Genomic DNA, 18,424 nt, shown 5'->3' with positions numbered 1-18,424 from the left:
ATATATATATATATATATATATATATATATATATATACAGACTATAAAGCATAAAAACAAATAACAGTGAAATAACAAAACAAGGGAGAGGCCCAATACCTCCCATGGCTGATTGGAATCTGAGATCAAGTGTACACCCCTTTCATGCTCTGTGACAGGTTGTAACCTGTAAGAAAAGACTGTCTTATGAAAGGATGTACTCAAATTGACATAGGCCTATCTTCCCAGTATTTATTTTATTGCCTACAAGGGCAGTTCATATTCATTAAACCTGTTTGGTTAATCAAGTATCTGTTTTGTGTGGAATCAGGCCTACAGCACCACCTGCCTGGAGTTTGCATGTTCTCCCTGTGCCTGCGTGTGTTTCCTCCCGGTACTCCAGTTTCCCCCCCACACTCCAAAAACATGCTGGTAGGTTAATTGGATCCTGTCTAAATTGGCCCTAGTATGTGTACGTATGAATGTGAGTTAGGGACCTTAGATTGTACACCCCTTGAGGGTTAGGGACTGATGTGAATGTACAATATATATGTAAAGCGCTGCGTAAATTGACGGCAATGTACCTGTAATAAATAAATAAGATAATAAATATAGCTTAAATCTAGGTGTTTCTCACACAACATGATGAGCACAGCCTTCTTTCCCAGCTCACATCATTGCTTTGGAGTGATGACCTTAAGATGTACATCGTTTGTAGCTAAGGAGCAATGTACAGTGAGGAACAGAAGTATTTGAACACCCTGCGATTTTGCAAGTTCTCCCACTTAGAAATCATGGAGGGGTCTGAAATTCACATTGTAGGTACGTTCCCACTCTGAGAGACAGAATTTAAAAAATCAATTCAGGAAATCACATTGTATGATTTTTAAAGAATTTATTTGTCTTGCACTGCTGAACATAAGTATTTGAACACCTGAGAAAATCAGTGTTAATATTTGGTACAGAAGCCTTTGTTTGCAATTACAGAGGTCAAATGTTTCCTGTAGTTCTTGACCAGGTTTGCACACACTGCAACAGGGATTTTGGCCCACTCCTCCACACAGATCTCCTCTAGATCTGTCAGGTTTCAGGGCTGTTGCTGAGCAACGCAGAGTTTCAGCTCCCTCCAAAGATGTTCTATTGGATTTAGGTCTGGAGACTGGCTAGGCCACTCCAGAACCTTGATATGCTTCTTACGGAGCCACTCCTTGGTTATCCTGGCTGTGCGCTTCGGGTCGTTGTCATGTTGGAAGACCCAGCCACGACCCATCTTCAATGCTCTGACTGAGGGAAGGAGGTTGTTGCTCAAAATCTCACAATAAATGGCCCCATTCATCCTCTCATTAATACAGTGCAGTCGTCCTGTCCCCTTCGCAGAAAAGCACCCCCAAAGCATGATGTTACCACCCCCATGCTTCACAGTAGGGATGGTGTTCTTGGGATGCAACTCATCCTTCTTTTTCCTCCAAACACGACGAGTGAAGTTTAGACCAAAAAGTTCTACTTTGGTCTCATCTGACCACATGACTTTCTCCCATGCCTCCTCTGGATCATCCAGATGGTCATTGGCAAACTTCAGACGGGCCTGGACATGTGATGACTTGAGCAGGGGAACCTTCCATGCAATGCATGATTTGAAACCATGACGGCGTAGTGTTCTACCGACAGTGACCTTTGACACTGTGGTCCCAGCTCTCTTCATGTCATTGACCAGCTCCTCCCTTGTAGTTCTGGGCTGATTCCTCACCTTTCTTATCAGTGATACCCCACAAGGTGAGATCTTGCATGGAGCCCCAGTCTGAGGGAGACTGACAGTCATCTTTAGCCTCTTCCATTTTCTAACAATTGCTCCAACAGTTGATCTGTTTTCACCAAGCTGCTTGGCAATTGCCCCGTAGCCCTTTCCAGCCTTGTGGCGGTCCACAATTTTGTCTCTGGTGCCTTTGGACAGCTCTTTGGTCTTGCCCATGGTAGTAGTTGGCATCTGACTGACTGTGGGGTGGACAGGTGTCTTTAAAGAGCTCAGACAGGTGCTACTAAGTTAGATTAATGAGTGGAGTAGAGGTGGACTTTTTAAAGGCACAGTAACAGGTCTTTGAGAGCCAGAATTCTTGCTGTTTCTTAGGTGTTCAAATACTTATGTTCAGCAGTGCAAGACAAATAAATTCTTTAAAAATCATACAATGTGATTTCCTGAATTTTTTTTTTAATTCTGTCTCTCAGAGTGGGAATGCACCTACAATGTGAATTTCAGACCCCTCCATGATTTCTAAGTGGGAGAACTTGCAAAATTGCAGGGTGTTCAAATACTTCTGTTCCTCACTGTATTTGATCACTTTGGAACAGTACTGATGGCCTTGCAGGTGAGCGTGTACAATTTGGCCAGGTAAAGCTGATTAGAAGTGGACAAGGTCCCACTCATTCTCCTGTGTCCAGACCTTTTTATCTACATGCTTTTTTTTTTTTGTTCGTTTTAATTGAACACATTGGGATGTCTCCAAATTCCATATTAGATTGGACGAATGCCTATTAAATAACCAGTTTTTTACTAACTCAATTTAAAAGGTTCAGTAATAAAATTAAATTTATCTGAATTTACAGGAATTGGGCAACATAACTACATAAATATTTGTTATGGAAATACTTTCTATAATGCATGTATGCATGTGTGTATGATCTAAACTATATATATATATATATACACACACACTCACCAACCACTTTATTAGGTGCACCTTGCTAGTGCCAAATACATATCCCCCACACCATTACACCACCACCGCCATCCTGAACCATTGATACAAGGCAGGATGGATTCACGCTTTCTTGTTGTTTACGCCAAATTTTGACCCTACCATCTGAATGTCTGCCCATTCTCCTCTGACCTCTGACATCAACAAGGCATTTTTGTCCACACAACTGCTCAGTGGATAGTTTCTCTTTTTTGGACCATTCTCTGTAAACCCTAGAAATGGTTTTGTATGAAAATCCCAGTAGATCCGTTGTTTAAATACTCAGACCAACTTATCTGGCACAAACAAGTATGCTACGTTCAAAGTCATTTAAATCCCCTTCCTTCCCCATTTTGATGCTCAGTCTAAACTTCAGCAAGTCGTCTTCACCACTTCTACATGCCTAAATGCATTGAGTTTCTGCTCAGCTGAAGTCACAAGACTGCTCTAACTGCTGATGAGAAATGGTATTTAGTAATTTATATTTACTAAAATAATTGCACTTCCATGTTCTGTGTACTTTGGGAGACCAGATATAGTGAATGCAGAGTCTTGGGTTTAGTAACACTTTAATGGAAGGCCACCTTTCTATTTCTATTTGTAACATGCGTGGTAATGTACATGCTGCTAGTTTCTGATTGTCAGCACTGGCAAATGGGCTTGTACTGGTATTTAAGCTCTGTATGCTGCTGGATTGTATTGGCTTGTATTGCAGAGCAAAGATAAAGGAGGACAAAAATTAAAGCCTCGTACACAAAAATTAAAGCCTCATACACACGATGAGAATATCGGGTGAATGGTCTTTCTTTTTTTTTTTTAGTTTTTTACTTGCTAGTCTCGTATTGAAAATGAAGAGGTTACTTAACTTATGAAAATTCTTGTGCAACAGAGTACAACTTCGAAGTGATGTAATGTATTGTATTTTATTGTAATGTGTCTTAGCATGCATGGTCTTGATCTTCTGATTTTTTTCAGACAAATACTGTACTTAATAAATGAAAATTGTACGTTCTGGTATCATACAAGAAAAAATTTTGTGATTGTAGCTTCGGGTAATTACACATGAACTGTCGTAATCGCCTCTCGAAAACTTACGATCGCTTCAAAAGCGGTATTTTTCATCCGTTTTTCTGATCGTGTGTGCTAGGCACTGATCTGTTTGTAAGTTTGTGTTTTTGAGGGAAGTTTGGGTGCAATGGGTTCTCTCTAGAATAGGCATCATGGTAAAATTTTAAACAGCAAGCCATATCGTCCAATGCCAGCCCCAATTCCAGTATTAAGAACCATTGCTTTTGAAAACAGTCACAGGCAAAGTGCATTATTTTCATTCTGAAACATCTCAGACCCTTGATGGATCTCTTTTTGAAGACAATTTTCACTTATATTTATTGATGTTTTAAATATTATAAAAACAAAATTTGCACTGTTTTCATTTTAGTGTATTGATCTACTTATTTAAAAAGAGAAGCCATTAAAAAAAGTGAAATCTGCAGTGAAATAGAAAAAATGGGAATAAATTTGTTGTCAAAGGGTAGAAGATCAAAGACAACAATAGCAAGAGCAGCCATGTCAAACTCCAGTAGGAAGAAATTCATCCAACTAGCGATACTGTATGTGTATTATTTTTTTTTTTTCATTATTATTTTTAGGTAACTATAGCATTGTCATTGACTTCTCTGCATACTTCCATATTATTATGTTTCAAATCAGCCAATATGTGGAACTTGACATTTCACATTGTCAAAGAAAATGGTTCATGCTGGCAGTACTTTGTCTCTTGGTAAATATCCTATTTGGTTGTTTTTGATTTCTTGACATGTTTTTGGCCAATCCTTGCCATTTCGGTCAATGTATAAATTGTTTTTTTTTTTTTATTAGATTTTTGTTTTGTTTCTGTGTCAAATGTTCTGCAGTGTTATAAGCACATGCCTCGATACTGTATTTTTCTTTAAAGCTATGAAATATTTTTGTCCTGTGCCAACAATTCTTACTGGCCATGAAAATGCAAGCCAATGATAACACACAGGTAATATATCTAAACCCAAGAGTTTACTTGGCACACAATCGGTCTTCAGCACACACCGTTCTCCAGGACACCGATCCTCAAAGTGGTCCTCAGATACTTGCCGAAAACATTTAATCCCCCTTGTATTGTTACCAAACATCTAAGGCAAGTCAATTTTCTGAACTGTTAAGAGTGGGAGTTTATAATTCTACCCCTTGAGCAAAATCCGAATAAAAAAAAAAAAAAGCAGGCAGGCATTCTAATGTTTAACAAATATGTTTATAACCCAAGTAGCTCCGGCTTAAAAGTGTATAGATTTCAAACAACAATATGGAACGTGTTACAGCCTTGCCTTAGAGCAACTCGAATGTGTTATCCTAGATGGGCCCACTTTGATGCTAGAGAAATGGGAGAGAATTGTGTCTGTTTTGTCATGTGCGTTAACTTGGATGGCCTCTCAGCACAGCTGTGTTAATAAAGCTAAGAGTATTTCCTTGACCCCAGTGATTTTGCCTCCAGGTCTCGTCATGCTGAGCAGAAGCAATTTTGATGAATGTGACACACTGTCAAATTTGGACATTATATTACTGTTAAGTACATCATTATGTTATCTGACAAAAATGTAGTAGGTTTCACCTAACAGATATAATAATTTTTTCCCCCTCCCTCCACTCAAGCAAGAGAGGAGAAAAGGAAAGCAAAGCAAGGGATGTACTCAGATATATCAAAGTTAGTGTTCGCTTTTGACAGACAAACAGCCTTTGCTGTTCATAAATCTTCTCATAGTCTGTTTTATATATAATGAGTATGTCTGAGATTTCCTCTGCTTCCTATTTTATATTGTCATTTTTTTTTTTTTTAACGTAGGGATTGTGTGAAGGCTGCCACATCTGTCCTCCCCTTCTAAAAATCTTAGTTTCATGGTTGTCATGGTAATCGATTAGCTTGAGTACTTGGAGTCATAATCCGTAATATGCAGATTAGAAGATGTAATTTCACTTTGATTCTTATGACTTGCAAGCTTGTTCTAAGTCGATGTCATAGAGAATTCTGAAGCCAGAAAAGTCTACTACTAGCATGTCAATAGGAGGTCAGCGATGGAATCCGTTCTTATTTCTCTAATTGCAGGCTTCCTTTAAAGACCATCTCTTCTCATTCCTCCCTCTCACAAATTCAGCCGGTTTTTTTTCTTTGTCAAAATATGCCTGTGAGAAGCTTTTTCTATTCGCCTTAATCCTCTGTGTGTCTTGCTGTCGCTTCTTCTGGCTGGCATTATTGGTTAATCCATTGTACAGTAGACTTTTTACCGAGCACATCTTGATGCTGCAGTTTTCTTGGCAAGTAGAGGGGGTGGTGGGAAGTGCCTGAAATTAAACTTTAGCTTTAAACCTAATGTGAGATTTAGGACTCATGTACACTGCAGCTCCTAAACTGCCGTTCTGAGCAGGCGACGGCGTGCACTGTGAACCCTGCACAGAGGGCGGGAGCGCGCACATACTTCTGCTCCGGTCTCGGCAGCTGCGAGATTATTCATTTACCGTCTGGGCTTTTTCTGTGGAGGAACATTTTTGTAACCATAATGAGCTAACTTCTAGACATGTTGGAAAGAGTGGTCCTTTGGAACTGTGTGACATAAAGAGAAGATACTGACAAATGCAAAGTTATCATGCTATGTGGCATCCTTCTTGGGCTCTCTATGAGTCTTATCATTCACAGAGCCTACTTTAGAGGTGACTTGATGCAGTGATACCAACCGAGGGACCTTGAAGGGAACAGAAACAGGAACCTGACCATACCTTGGAGTGGATGATCTGGCTGACCTGATGAGACAATAGTGATCTCAAATGCACGTTTATAGCGCACATCTGGTGAGTGCGCTATTCGCTTATTATTAGTCACACCATCCGTCACTCCTGATTTAGAGAAGTTGAACACTTTTGTTAAGATCTGCTTTGATCCTCAAGTTCATTCTGTGGACTTTCACATATTTACCACGATAACCACTCATATGTGGTTTTTACACTTTATATTTATTTTTTTTTTAAATTTATAATTAATATCTATGGCGCAAGTTTGAGATATTGTCTTCGTATTTATGGCGCAAGTTTGAGATATTGTCTGCGTTTTTCGTATTTAAGAATACTTGTATGAGGTGGGTTATATTATCATCATTTAACTTTTTAAATAAGCACCTTTTGTACATTTGTAACAACAGCGCTGCACCCAATTGTATGTTACTCGTTCTTAGAGGATTTTTGGTTACCTTTTGGTGTCCTAGCAGCTGGAATTTTGGTAGCGCTCGCTTTACTCTGCCTTACATGTTCAGTGTTTTTTTCATCAGCCCCTGAACGGTCTCTAATGTTTTCCTATGTGTCCATGTACACAGAGTCGTTTACAGTCATTTACAGGCAGTTGAGTTTACAGTCATTTTTTTGAACGCACCAAACTTGCGGTCAGGAGCAGATTTTACTGGTGTTTCAAACGGTTAACTGCATTTACAAGTGTTTGCGTTTAGAAGCGTTTTTTTAACTGTTCCATGTCTAGAGCCTTTTTTCATAATCAGAAATGCATACAAAGCGTTTTCCATGTATTCAAATGAACCTAGTACACCAGCGCAGTCAGTTCCAGGTTTTGCATGAAGGAAAAATGGTAGAACGTGCTGCATTATGCTCATGATGGGATCCATAGTGAACCAGAAAAGACAGGTAATCTCAACACGTACTGCTCTCTCTGCTTCTGCTCTCTCTATTTCTCTTAAAATGTCTTAAATAGTTAATTTTTTACTATTTTTCAGTGCATTCTGGGCATTTGGGAAGGTCTCCTGAGGTTATCTTTAAAAAACGCTTCTAAACGCAAACGCTCATAAACGCGCATAAGCGTGTTATGCAAATGCGGCTAAACAGACGTTTTTTAACCTACGTTTTCCAGCAGTCAGTTTCCATCGTTCAGAAGTGTTTTCGAAACGCCCCGTGTACATGAGCCCTTAGCTGCAAATGGAGACTGTTCCAAGGACTCAAGGGTTTTGCCCACTTTGATTCATCAAAAGGTCATAGTGTTCTTCCCCCACAGGGTTGTTTAGCAAAACAACAAACACAAATCTCTATTGGCCTCCTGGCCATTTTGTCTCACAGTTCTTTCTTTTCCACCTTAGGATAGAGATACCCCACTCTTAGCCTCTTTGCCTAAGAGGTTCATTCAGTCAGCAGAGAGAACCTCTTGTCTGCTCACATACAGACTGCTACTTGCTTAGGTCAGGCACACTGTTTTTTTTTTTTGGAGGTAAACTGCCTTTCACCATTTCCAACTCTCTGGGACTGTCTGTCTAGGCCTGACAGACCTGGACCTGTTTTTCCCGCATGTCCGTCTTTAGGATGTTTTGAAGCACATAGTACCAGTGACTGGCTAGAGAATACACTCTTTTATAGGCAACACCCACCTGTCACCTATCAGTTTTACACCTGGTCAGAGACCCTTTCCTGCCTGAATTAAGCACTTGTTATATGCAAGGAAAGTCCTCATGGTTGTGAAGAAATGTTTGCAAAAAACAGAGCTGCCAGCACACTATGAGATATTCATCATAGCAAAAAATTATATAACAAAAAGTGCTATGTTACAGTGAACTTTACACCACACCCAGTAGTGACAAATTTATATATAAAAAAAAAAACCATAAATATAAGTCTGAATGATTAAGGAGTCTTTTGTGACACAGTCCAATTGACTCTTTAGATAAAACTCCTTCCACTGTGATCCACCACCAAGAAAAAGTAATCCAAATCTGTTTACCAAATATCATTGACCTTTAGAACCAACAACAGTCAAAAATGCATTATGAAGAACATCTCACTTGGAACAGCTCCACCTTCCTTCTGGAAGGGATATCACTGGAAAAATGCAGGAAAAATTGCTCTTCCTTCTCCTTCTACCTCTTCTACATTATCCACCATAGGGGTCTATGCCTGCAGGTGAGTACCCTGAAAAAGAAGATCATCCACTCCACACAGTGTAAAAACTGTATATATTTAATTTTAAAAAAATAAAATTGCACTCACAAATGATGAGTAATTTACAGTGCTGTAAAAACCATCCAAAACTTCAGAAATCGTGTTACTAGTGTACATCCAGTTCACTTCAGGTTAGCACAATGACGTCACAACAGACTCTGCCCGATGCGGAGATTAAAAAGTCTTTTATTATTGCTAATGCAGATTATAAATGTCCCTTGTTAAATATTTGTAATTATTTAATTTTAAATTTCTTGGGATTATGTATATTAGTGTATGTCCCCAAAGCACATGTGAGCAATGACATGACATTCTGAAAGCTCCACCTGATTATTTTAGGTAGCATGCTGTCTACTTTATGTAGATATAAGAAAGGTGAGATGATTATGAGTTATCCTCCCTGCTGCACTATTGTATTCTCACAGCAAGGACTCCCCTGCTGTCAAAATAGAATGATCAGCTGATTGGGCAAATATTTATCAACAACAGCCTGTTCAAGAGGAATTAATTGTTAGATCAAGAGAAAATTATGACTACTTTTTTGCAGCCCCTCCTTCTTTAGTTTTGCTGCTGAATTTAGACAACAATGTCCAGAGAGTAAAATTTATATATTTATATACTCACTCTATTGTAAATATGGCTTGCATCTTCGAATGCTGATCAACAAGCATTTTTGCAACTTTTGCAACATGTAGTGCTTTTCATTTAAAATAATTTATCTTTACTTCTGTCCTAGAGAAACACCAGGAATTCTCTCCAAATTTAAGGACAATCCACTATGAGACTGGTTTGTCTATTATACAATTTCCAATGCCAGGCATATCATTTTGAGTTTGGATCTGGTGATAATGATGCAGGACACAATAATCTAACTGGAGTTCTAATTGTTCCCCAATCTATTCAAAGAAAACACTATTTCATCACGAAAGAGAAATAACTCTTACTTAACTTTTAGCTTTAAGAACTATTTCTTTAACATTTGCTAATTTTTCTGGTCAATAGTGAGGACAAATTGATGTTCGTTTTTGAGCGTAGTGATGAGAAAAGTTGAAGGGGCAGGATGGAAAATGTTTCTTGACTGATCGAATTTCTAACTGTATATGTGGTTTTCATTCGGTAAAGTCCATTCATTCCAAAATCGATTGTTAAAAGCAAACAAAATTTTGTTTGTACCAATGTACAAGGTACCATGTACCAATGTCTGGCTCTATTTACTGGAAGCTGAGTATGCAGCTCAATCCATATCATAGAAATAGGTGGCATAGAGTAGCAATTGCACACTGTTCCTTAAAATTGCAGATGCACAGGTCAATGCTGATGTTTGCATTTGTGCAAAACAGGGCATACTGGGTGCCCAACCTGCACTCACCCACATGTTGAATGAGGACACACTGGCTGTGTCTCTGCAGCCGCATGTCTCAAAATGAATGGGATGCAGGCATGGGGATGCATGCAACACTTGTACATCCGTGTGTTGGGAAAACACAAACCTGCATGGGGCCCGCAGTAAAGCGCCCATGTCAAATAGACCCCTAAAGAAAGCCCAAAAAAGCTGAAATAATATAAATGTTAACTTTTGGGTTTAATACAACTTTAAAGCATTTGTAAAGGATTTTTTAAATTAAAATAATAAACATGTTATACTTATCTTCTGTCTGCAATGTTTTTGCACAATGTGGCCTCGACCCTCCTCTTCTGGGGTCCCCCGCTTGTTCTGTCTGCTCCTCCTTTTCTTCATTTGCACCCATAGCACACTGCTTGCTATGGGGGCAGACATACGGGCTGTGTGCTTCTATTAATAAACATAGCACAGCTCAGCCCCACCCCTTGCTCTCTGCTCACATGATGCGATTGACAGCAGCAGGAGCCAATGGCTCCCACTGCTTCTTCTTTAAGCAGAGAGAGAGGAGAGAGCTGCTGCAGATTGGCACATTGCTGGATCGCGATAGTACTTGGGTAAGTATAAAGGGGGGGGGGGGGTGAGGGGGCAATACTACTACTGGGACATGCATTAAGTTAAAAAATGTCCAGGCTTTAGAACCACTTTATCTTTTCATCTAGCTTTCACATTTTAACATGCTTACATATATTTTTATTGTAGTAAATATAGAGGTTTTTAGAAAATCTTAAAATGATAAAATCTTAAATGATAAACAGTTTATTCATTTGCCTTTGTAATCTATGCATTTGTTTTTAATGTAAAGGACTGACCCTCTTTTGGAATCAAATCCCTCCATCCTTCTTTGTCCTCCTTATTCTGATGTATATATAATGTACAGTACCTTTATAAAAAAAGTGTACTTTTAGTTACCAACAGTGTTTACTACCCAAAACCTTTCACCCAGCTATTGTGTGTGTTCTTATGAAATCCCACTGTAAAATATAGTGTTCACAAAAGCACCATTGTTACTGATCCTTATGGAACATAGCTTCTCTTTACTTGCAATGTGGTCTTGAAAGGAGAGCTTGATCCTAATGTAAAAAAGAGCACCATTTTAACATGGTGATATATGCCATAAAATGCTATGTTGTACCAGAATCCTGGGAACAACTCCCACCAGGGAATGTTATCTACATTGCACCTTGTTGTTGCTGTGGTTTCCTGTTACAGTACACCAGAACATTTTTCTGCTTCTACCCCTAGAATTATATTTAATGTCCAGGGATACCAAGCACAGATTATTTTGAATGGGTCTGTCACCCAGGAGATAGGAGAATGCTTTCTCCCGTTATGTGCTAGTTTAGTCATGTATGACCTTGATTTGTTCGGTATGATATTCCCCTTTCAAATATGTACTTAATGTTAATGTGTCTTGGTCCTGTTGGATTTTATGAATTGTTTGTGGATTTTGTTAAATTGTGAATTGGGCAGAGGTCTCAGAGAGGTCATTCTTGTCTGGCTGCTTTTTCGGTAGACGTTTTATGGCACACTATGCATTCTTAGAACTTTAATTTCCTTACACGTCATGTGTGACACAACTGATGGATTTTGTCTTTGTTTTACGATAGGTCAGAGGGAAGTTATTCTGTAGACTTTTTTTTATGGTTTGTTGAAACAAATATCCTGCCAGGCCTCAATTAATCATTTACAGCTTTGACCCAGGCCTGTGTGCTGGCGTCTGCTGTCCCTAATTTGAGATAACAGCCTCTTTTGAAGTGTGTTAAACATTAAAGCTATGAATTCCATAGTTTGCAGGAAGAGGAACGGTGTAACATCACTAGGCTCAGGAAAAGCAAAATGGCCAAGACCTGACAAGGTGGTTGTCGCCTACAGCCTCCATGTGCCTACTGCACACAACCATTACACCTTGCTTCTTATTTTTTTAGGTAAAGTAATTGCCAACAATCTAAGAAGGCGCTACTTTGACCACAAATGTAAAGGAACTTTTTATTACTAACCATAAGTGTTAGAGCTTCGCTCACTCACTTTCTGCATGAAGCTGGCCATTGTCATTATTACTATTAATCTTTTCTTTCGTGATTTATTACTGAAATTATTTTGCCATATAGGAGGAGGGAAGATGTTAGCAAAATTCCATTCTAGTTGTCAAGTACACTGAGTATGCAACGCGCCTTATTCTTTTATATATTATAAGTGCAAATGACAGTATGCATAACACTTATGTACCATGAGTTGGAGATATAATTTTTTAGCAGGTGGTTGCCAGAGTCCTGATTTTTTCTTAGAGGTTGTTCCAGGGTAAAAAAAGGTTGAGAAAGGCTGATGTGAGAACTCTAAAGCTCTGCTGAATATGTCTCCAGTAGGTCTCTTTCCTGAAGTTCATTAAGAGCAGTTATGCAGCTTCATGAATGACCTTTATTTGCATGCCTGGATGTCAGTAAACTTTGTTAAACAATATTTTCACTACTGCAGCATTCCTTCCTAGGAAGTAAAATTCTGTGCTTGTAGATATATCTAGGGTTTTACCAAGTGATTGTTATCTGTACTTTGCCCTCTAGTGGTACATACTTTGTCAGACACTTGCCTTTCTTTTCAGATGTGATCATATTTTTTGCTAGTACTAAGGAACAATAAGTGGCATTTTGTCACAATGATAAAGCCCTGCTTCGAGAAATCTGAAAAGTCAATTTCTGTTCTTTAAGTGAGACAGGACCTCCCATGCTCTCATTTGATTATTATGCCATTGATTGAAACACCTTACTCTAATTTTCCCTTCTAAAGAACAGAGAAACCTAGAGGTTTCCATATATCCCCACATGCATATATAGCCCTGGATCATTCTCAGTAAATAAATTAACAAGTATACTGTAATCCTATAGTTAAATCCTAGTTATCTAGTTTTAAGGCTTGTGTTAAAAAAAAAAAAAAAAAAAAAAAAAAGGGAACATGTTATAGGCCAGGCGTGTCCAACCTTTTGTCTCTCCTGGGCCACATTGGAAGAAGAGGAAGTGTCTTGAGCCACACATAGAATTCTTTAGCAATAAGGATAGCTGATGAGCAGAATAAATTGGGCAGATCGCAAGTTAACGATCACTGATATAGATAATGTACCTATCTGAGTAATAAAACTTCATTTTTTATTATAAAAGTAAAACAGGGCAAAATAAAACTAGTGCGATATTTGACACTATTTTTGAAAACTAACACATCAATATCCGGTTCGATGGATGGAGTAGCAATTCTCAATGAAATCTCAAGGTGCTATTTCAGTTCTAATTTTGCCCCTCGTGTGCTTTATGCTTCACAGTAGTTGCTCACAAATATAGGTGCTGCTGAAAGTTGATGACATGAATAAGGTGTGATTGTGAAGAGTTGGAGATTTTTCTTTGAGAAGATAAAACTTATAAAAGTCCAGTAAAGAGACACCATCAAATTTTTCTGTGGCCACATTTTTACAAAATTTTTTGTTTATAAATCAAGTTTAAGTAACTGTACGATTTCATGTTGGGCTGCATTCATAGCCGTTTTGGGCCGCAGGTTGGATACCCCTGCTTTAGGCCATATTTATGCAGAAATATTGAAAATTCCAAAGGAATATACAATCTTTGAAGCACCACTCTATGTAGCCAAACACTTAAACATGTCTTTCTTAAAAGAATGTAATGATACATTAGTAGCATCATCTGTCTAAAAGAAGAACTGTATTGCTGCCAGTGAGATTCCAGGGGTCATTTTTACCACCTTGCAAAAGTTTTTCTAATCTTGATTTTTTTTTATATGTTTTTCAGGTTTTAAAGTCAATTTTGCTGTTTCCTACTATTGAAAGAATGGCTCAGTCACCACAAGGCAAGATTATGACTCCGATTCTGTGCAGCCTACGGTACATTGTCTACATGCCCCTGTACCTGCTCTCTTTCTTACCAGAGGTCGTAAAGGCATCTCTGGTGAAGTTTGCCCTGCGTGGAATTAAATCAGTAGATGAAGCTTCAGTGACCGCTTCGCTGGACCTCTTCAGAGTGGAATGTTCTGGTAAGCAAATACATCAGCCTTTTTTTGTCACTAAGAACCAGGAGTGGAGGCATTTCTGTTCTTCAGACACATCCTCTGTTCTATGTGCATAGATTTTTAGACAGGAAATATAGGCCTGGGCACAGGATAGAAAGACTGCTATGGTGTTAGAATAAAAGCAGCTATTACTACAGCGGGCCAAGCTGAGATTGTCAAGGCCTACCACAAGCAGTTGGAGAGCTTTACCTCTCCCCAAGTGGTAGGCCACAGCCTGCTTCCATGGTGACAGCAGAGATTAACAACTTTTGTCAAATTCTGAACCACATTCCAAAGAGTAGTGGTGAGCCACACAAATGAAAAAAAAAGTCAGCAAAACACTTTAGTTAATAAGCATGTTAAATGCTGAAATTAAAAGGTCAATCAAATATCATTATTCAGCTGTCACTTGTAGCACAAGTTTTTCTGAGCCCCCCTCCCCACCTCATCCACATATAACATAACTTTATTACCTGTTGATCCTACCAGTAGATTTATTACCATACCATTGATTTATTCCACACCATAGGGTGACAACGCTATTAATTTTTTAAGAAAATCACTGTTGTATGCTCACCCTGTGGATAAAGTAGCCTTAAGCCCTGTACACATGATGAGAATATCGGACGAACAATTGTTCGTTTTTTTTCGCCTGCTAGTCTCACATCGAAATTGAAAGGTTACTAAAGATACGAAAATTCTCGTACGAAGGAAATGAATTTCAAAATTGATACAATGTATTTGTATTGTATTTTCAGACGACTACTGTACTGAATAAATGAAAATTGTACAATCTGGTATTGTACGAGAAAAATGTTTGCACTATCCCTTCGGATATCGTCGCATGAATTGTCGTGATCGGCTCTTGAAAGCTGTATACTAACGATCCGATTATCGGACGATCGGTCATGATATGAAAATTTTCAGACGATTTTCTTATCTGGTGTACGAGGCTTTAGATGGACATGTAGTTTTTGTTGATGTTTGAAAAATCAACAAACACATTAAAGTCCAACTCCAGCTAACACTTCTAGGCCTCAAGCACATGGGTATGCTCCAAATATGCTGCCAGTAGTTGGTAGAAAAAATGCCTCTAATCTCATGTATTTGCGTGTTCTTATGCGCATACTTATGCACATTTACAGGTGTATGGCATGTACAAGCTTAAACTCATTCTATTGCCTAGTATGTTTTATTTATTTATTTATAACAGGTACTTATGTAGCACCAAATATTAAAGTAGAACTATAGGAAAAATTTCCCTTCACTTCCTGTTTGGCTGAAAATGAAGGGAATTCTTTGGGGACCCCCAGGTCACCAAAACTAGTGTCTCCATTGGAAGATTTTCTCTCTATTACTTTTCTGGGGATAACCCAAACTTTGGAGTTTCTTTTACTTTCACTTTCAATGCTAAACAGGACAAATAGGATGAATTTCCTCAACGGAGGCACAGACAGTAATAAAAACTGACAAGCATTCTAAAACCCTATGCACTCTTTAAAAAATTAAGTTTTCTCTTTAGTTAAACTTTAATTTATTCTAGACACTAGAATAAATTTGCATGCATATGTGCGCATTTAGACGTGTTCATGTGCATACAAGCGTATACTATGTTCATAAGACCCTCTCCAAATGCAGCTTTGTGGGGGTTTTGTAATGCCCCTGAATGTTGCACACAAATACATAAACACCTGCACATGAATGGCCACATTAAATTGCTCCCCTAGCAGTGGCATTTTTTCTGTCTGTGTGCATGAGCCCGCCCTTAAACAGTTACAGCAGCTTTTCATTTCTTTCTTTCATTGGAAAATAAGAAGGTTTAAACCACAAGAATAAATGCTGACCATTGTAAGTACCCTTGGCAGTGTTTGTCCTAACCCCTTTAACTGTCACATTTGCTGGACATCTTGGTCAGTATGCTAATTGAAAGAAGAATATAAACTAGAAAAGCTACAATTTCTGGGGAAATTGTGTGAAGTGTTCTTGCCTCCACCAGTCTACAACTGGAGTGGGTGGAGTAACTGGGTGGAGTGTCTTGTAACTCTGCTGCCTGCTCACACACCTGGGTTCCTATGGCAACTCACTCTACAGCAAGGGCAGAGAAGAGCAGTTAAAAACAAACTGCTCCAACTTGCTCATTTCACTGGCGAGCTTTATATTGTGAGAATAACAAGACCCAGACCTACATTTTGATGCATGGTATGTCTCTGAAATATTAAAAATGAAGGCACAGTTGTAATTTAGAAATTGCCCTTCAAATTTGAGGTGGCTAGAGTGGAGTTTTAATGAATGTCAATGGGCGGCGTTAGTTGCAAACAAATGGTCATATTGTGAAAACTATCAGGACTATGGCTTAGCAGTGGATATTTTTAGTGGCAGCAGAGATAGCTGAACGTTTTGATATAAGATTTGTGTAGATGGGCTTGAAAATGAGGGAGTGATGGCAATTTAGAAATCATGTCCTGATTTTTCAGCTCACACTCTAGCTTTTGTCAGCTCCCACTCTAGTTTTGAACATTCTGCCATTCATTCCTATGGGACCAATTTCACCACAAAAACGCCAATATTTCGTGAACCATTCGGCGAAACATTCCACAAAGTAATAGCACACCAATCGGGAACAATCCGCACGTTTCGGTATATTACTGTCTATGTAGTGTAAAAACTGTGGGAGGAGTTAGGGTTGTAAATTTAGCTATAATAATAAGAATATATATGTGAGATAACAGTAAGTGGTCTTGCCATGCAAGAACACTTAATAAAAGCTTATGTAAAAAGGAATTTGTTTGCTAAATACTATTAATATATGTATAGCGTTATCTCCCATTGTGTTATCAGAACACAGTATTTTTAACCATACTTGTCCTTTAACCTTTACTTAATGTAATGCTAGCATGTGTTCAAACAGAGCTAAAGTATTTGCACAAAATGAGTCTGAAATATAAGATAATTAAAACAAAAAAGTGTTCTATAATTCACATTTAAAATAATTAGAGAATTTTGGAGCTGGTAAAGGTTAGTGCAGTGCTTGCCAAGATGAGCCTGATTCTTTAGGGTTCAGCAGACTAAAGAGTGACTGTACATTCATAGAAAGTACAGTTATCCTTTTTCCCCCTGACCTAACCTAAACTAACCACCCCATTACCCTGTGCCAGATGTATACCTGAACTGAACCACCTCTGGATACAGCAATCCACATCACCTCTGGTCAAAATTTCCTCCTATATTGAGAGACCATCCCATTGGAGTTTGGGTGGTCCTAGAGCACAGATGTGGCCAAGAGAAAAGATTTTGGCAAGGAGCTAAAAATTCCTGTGGACCATGGTCGACCAACTGAAGTAAGGCTATTTTCACAAATGAGTAAGAATTTACTGATGATTTTGGGGCATTTTTCTTCAGGTGTCTTCAGGCTTCAGTATTTTTGTTTTAACAAAGGAAAGCTAGTTATTAGGAGGAGGAGATTGTTGTTTTGTCTTGAAACATTCATGTTTTCAGATATTTTTCTGGTGCTTCCGTTGAAGTATATGGGACCAAAAATAGCCCATTCTGCCTCAGAAATTGCTCATGTATCTTTTTGAGTCCTGTTCAAGAGTAACAGCACTGCAGGGATTGTGTGTTGTCACCCTTTGGCAGGAAGGGTGTTGTTACCAGGTGAAAATCAAGGTAAAGAAGCCTGAAAACAGGACATTATATAGCCACCATATCGAAGGACTCATAATCTGCAATATATTACATTTTTGCTCATGGGTTTAGGGTGTAGATACACTTATAAGCTAGGCATTTGTCACAGTATGAACATAAGTTGCTCTTAAAGATTACTGAGATAACCCCCACCCCACTATACTCTACCCACCTCAAATTCAGCTAATTAGCTTTTAAAAAATAAAACTAGAAGGCCCAATTTCCTCTTTAAAATTGTAGTCACCTGACAGACTGGATCTGGAGCCCCCTTTTCTTATAGACTCCATTGTAAAAGGGTCCTTCTTCAAGTGCCCGTATTACAGCCTTGTTGTTTTTGCTTGAAATATGCATGTTTTGAGGCATTTTTCAGGTGCTCCCATTGAAGTATATGGGGTAAAAAATGACCCATTCTGCTTCAGAAATAGCTCATATATTTTTTAAAGCTTGAAGTGTTAAGCTACAGGCACATGAACAGGCAAAAGTTAAAAGCATGGGAATATGGTCGGTGAGCATTTTGGAGCTTTGAGTGTCAAGCGGTAAATCAGGGCTAAGTGTACATCTGGTGATGGGGGGTAAG

General features: G+C 38.6%; 1 protein-coding gene across 2 annotated transcripts in view; it reads left to right on the top strand.

The window, feature by feature from the left end:
* The window catches only part of LDAH (lipid droplet associated hydrolase), a 356,814-nt gene that overhangs the window by 201,467 nt on the left and 136,923 nt on the right, over positions 1-18,424 (top strand). For both annotated transcript variants that reach the window (XM_089657355.1, XM_089657356.1), the window contains exon 5: positions 13,911-14,151. In XM_089657355.1, the coding sequence (XP_089513481.1) occupies positions 13,911-14,151 (241 nt within the window). The remainder of the gene's footprint in view (positions 1-13,910; positions 14,152-18,424) is intronic.

This window comes from Staurois parvus, unplaced genomic scaffold (genome assembly GCF_062004578.1).
Source record: "Staurois parvus isolate SC_StPar_1 unplaced genomic scaffold, SC_StPar_1.0 ptg000985l, whole genome shotgun sequence".
NCBI lineage: Eukaryota > Metazoa > Chordata > Amphibia > Anura > Ranidae > Staurois > Staurois parvus.
The sequence above is the reverse complement of the archived record's forward strand: the minus strand, read 5'-3'. Positions and strand labels throughout refer to the sequence as shown.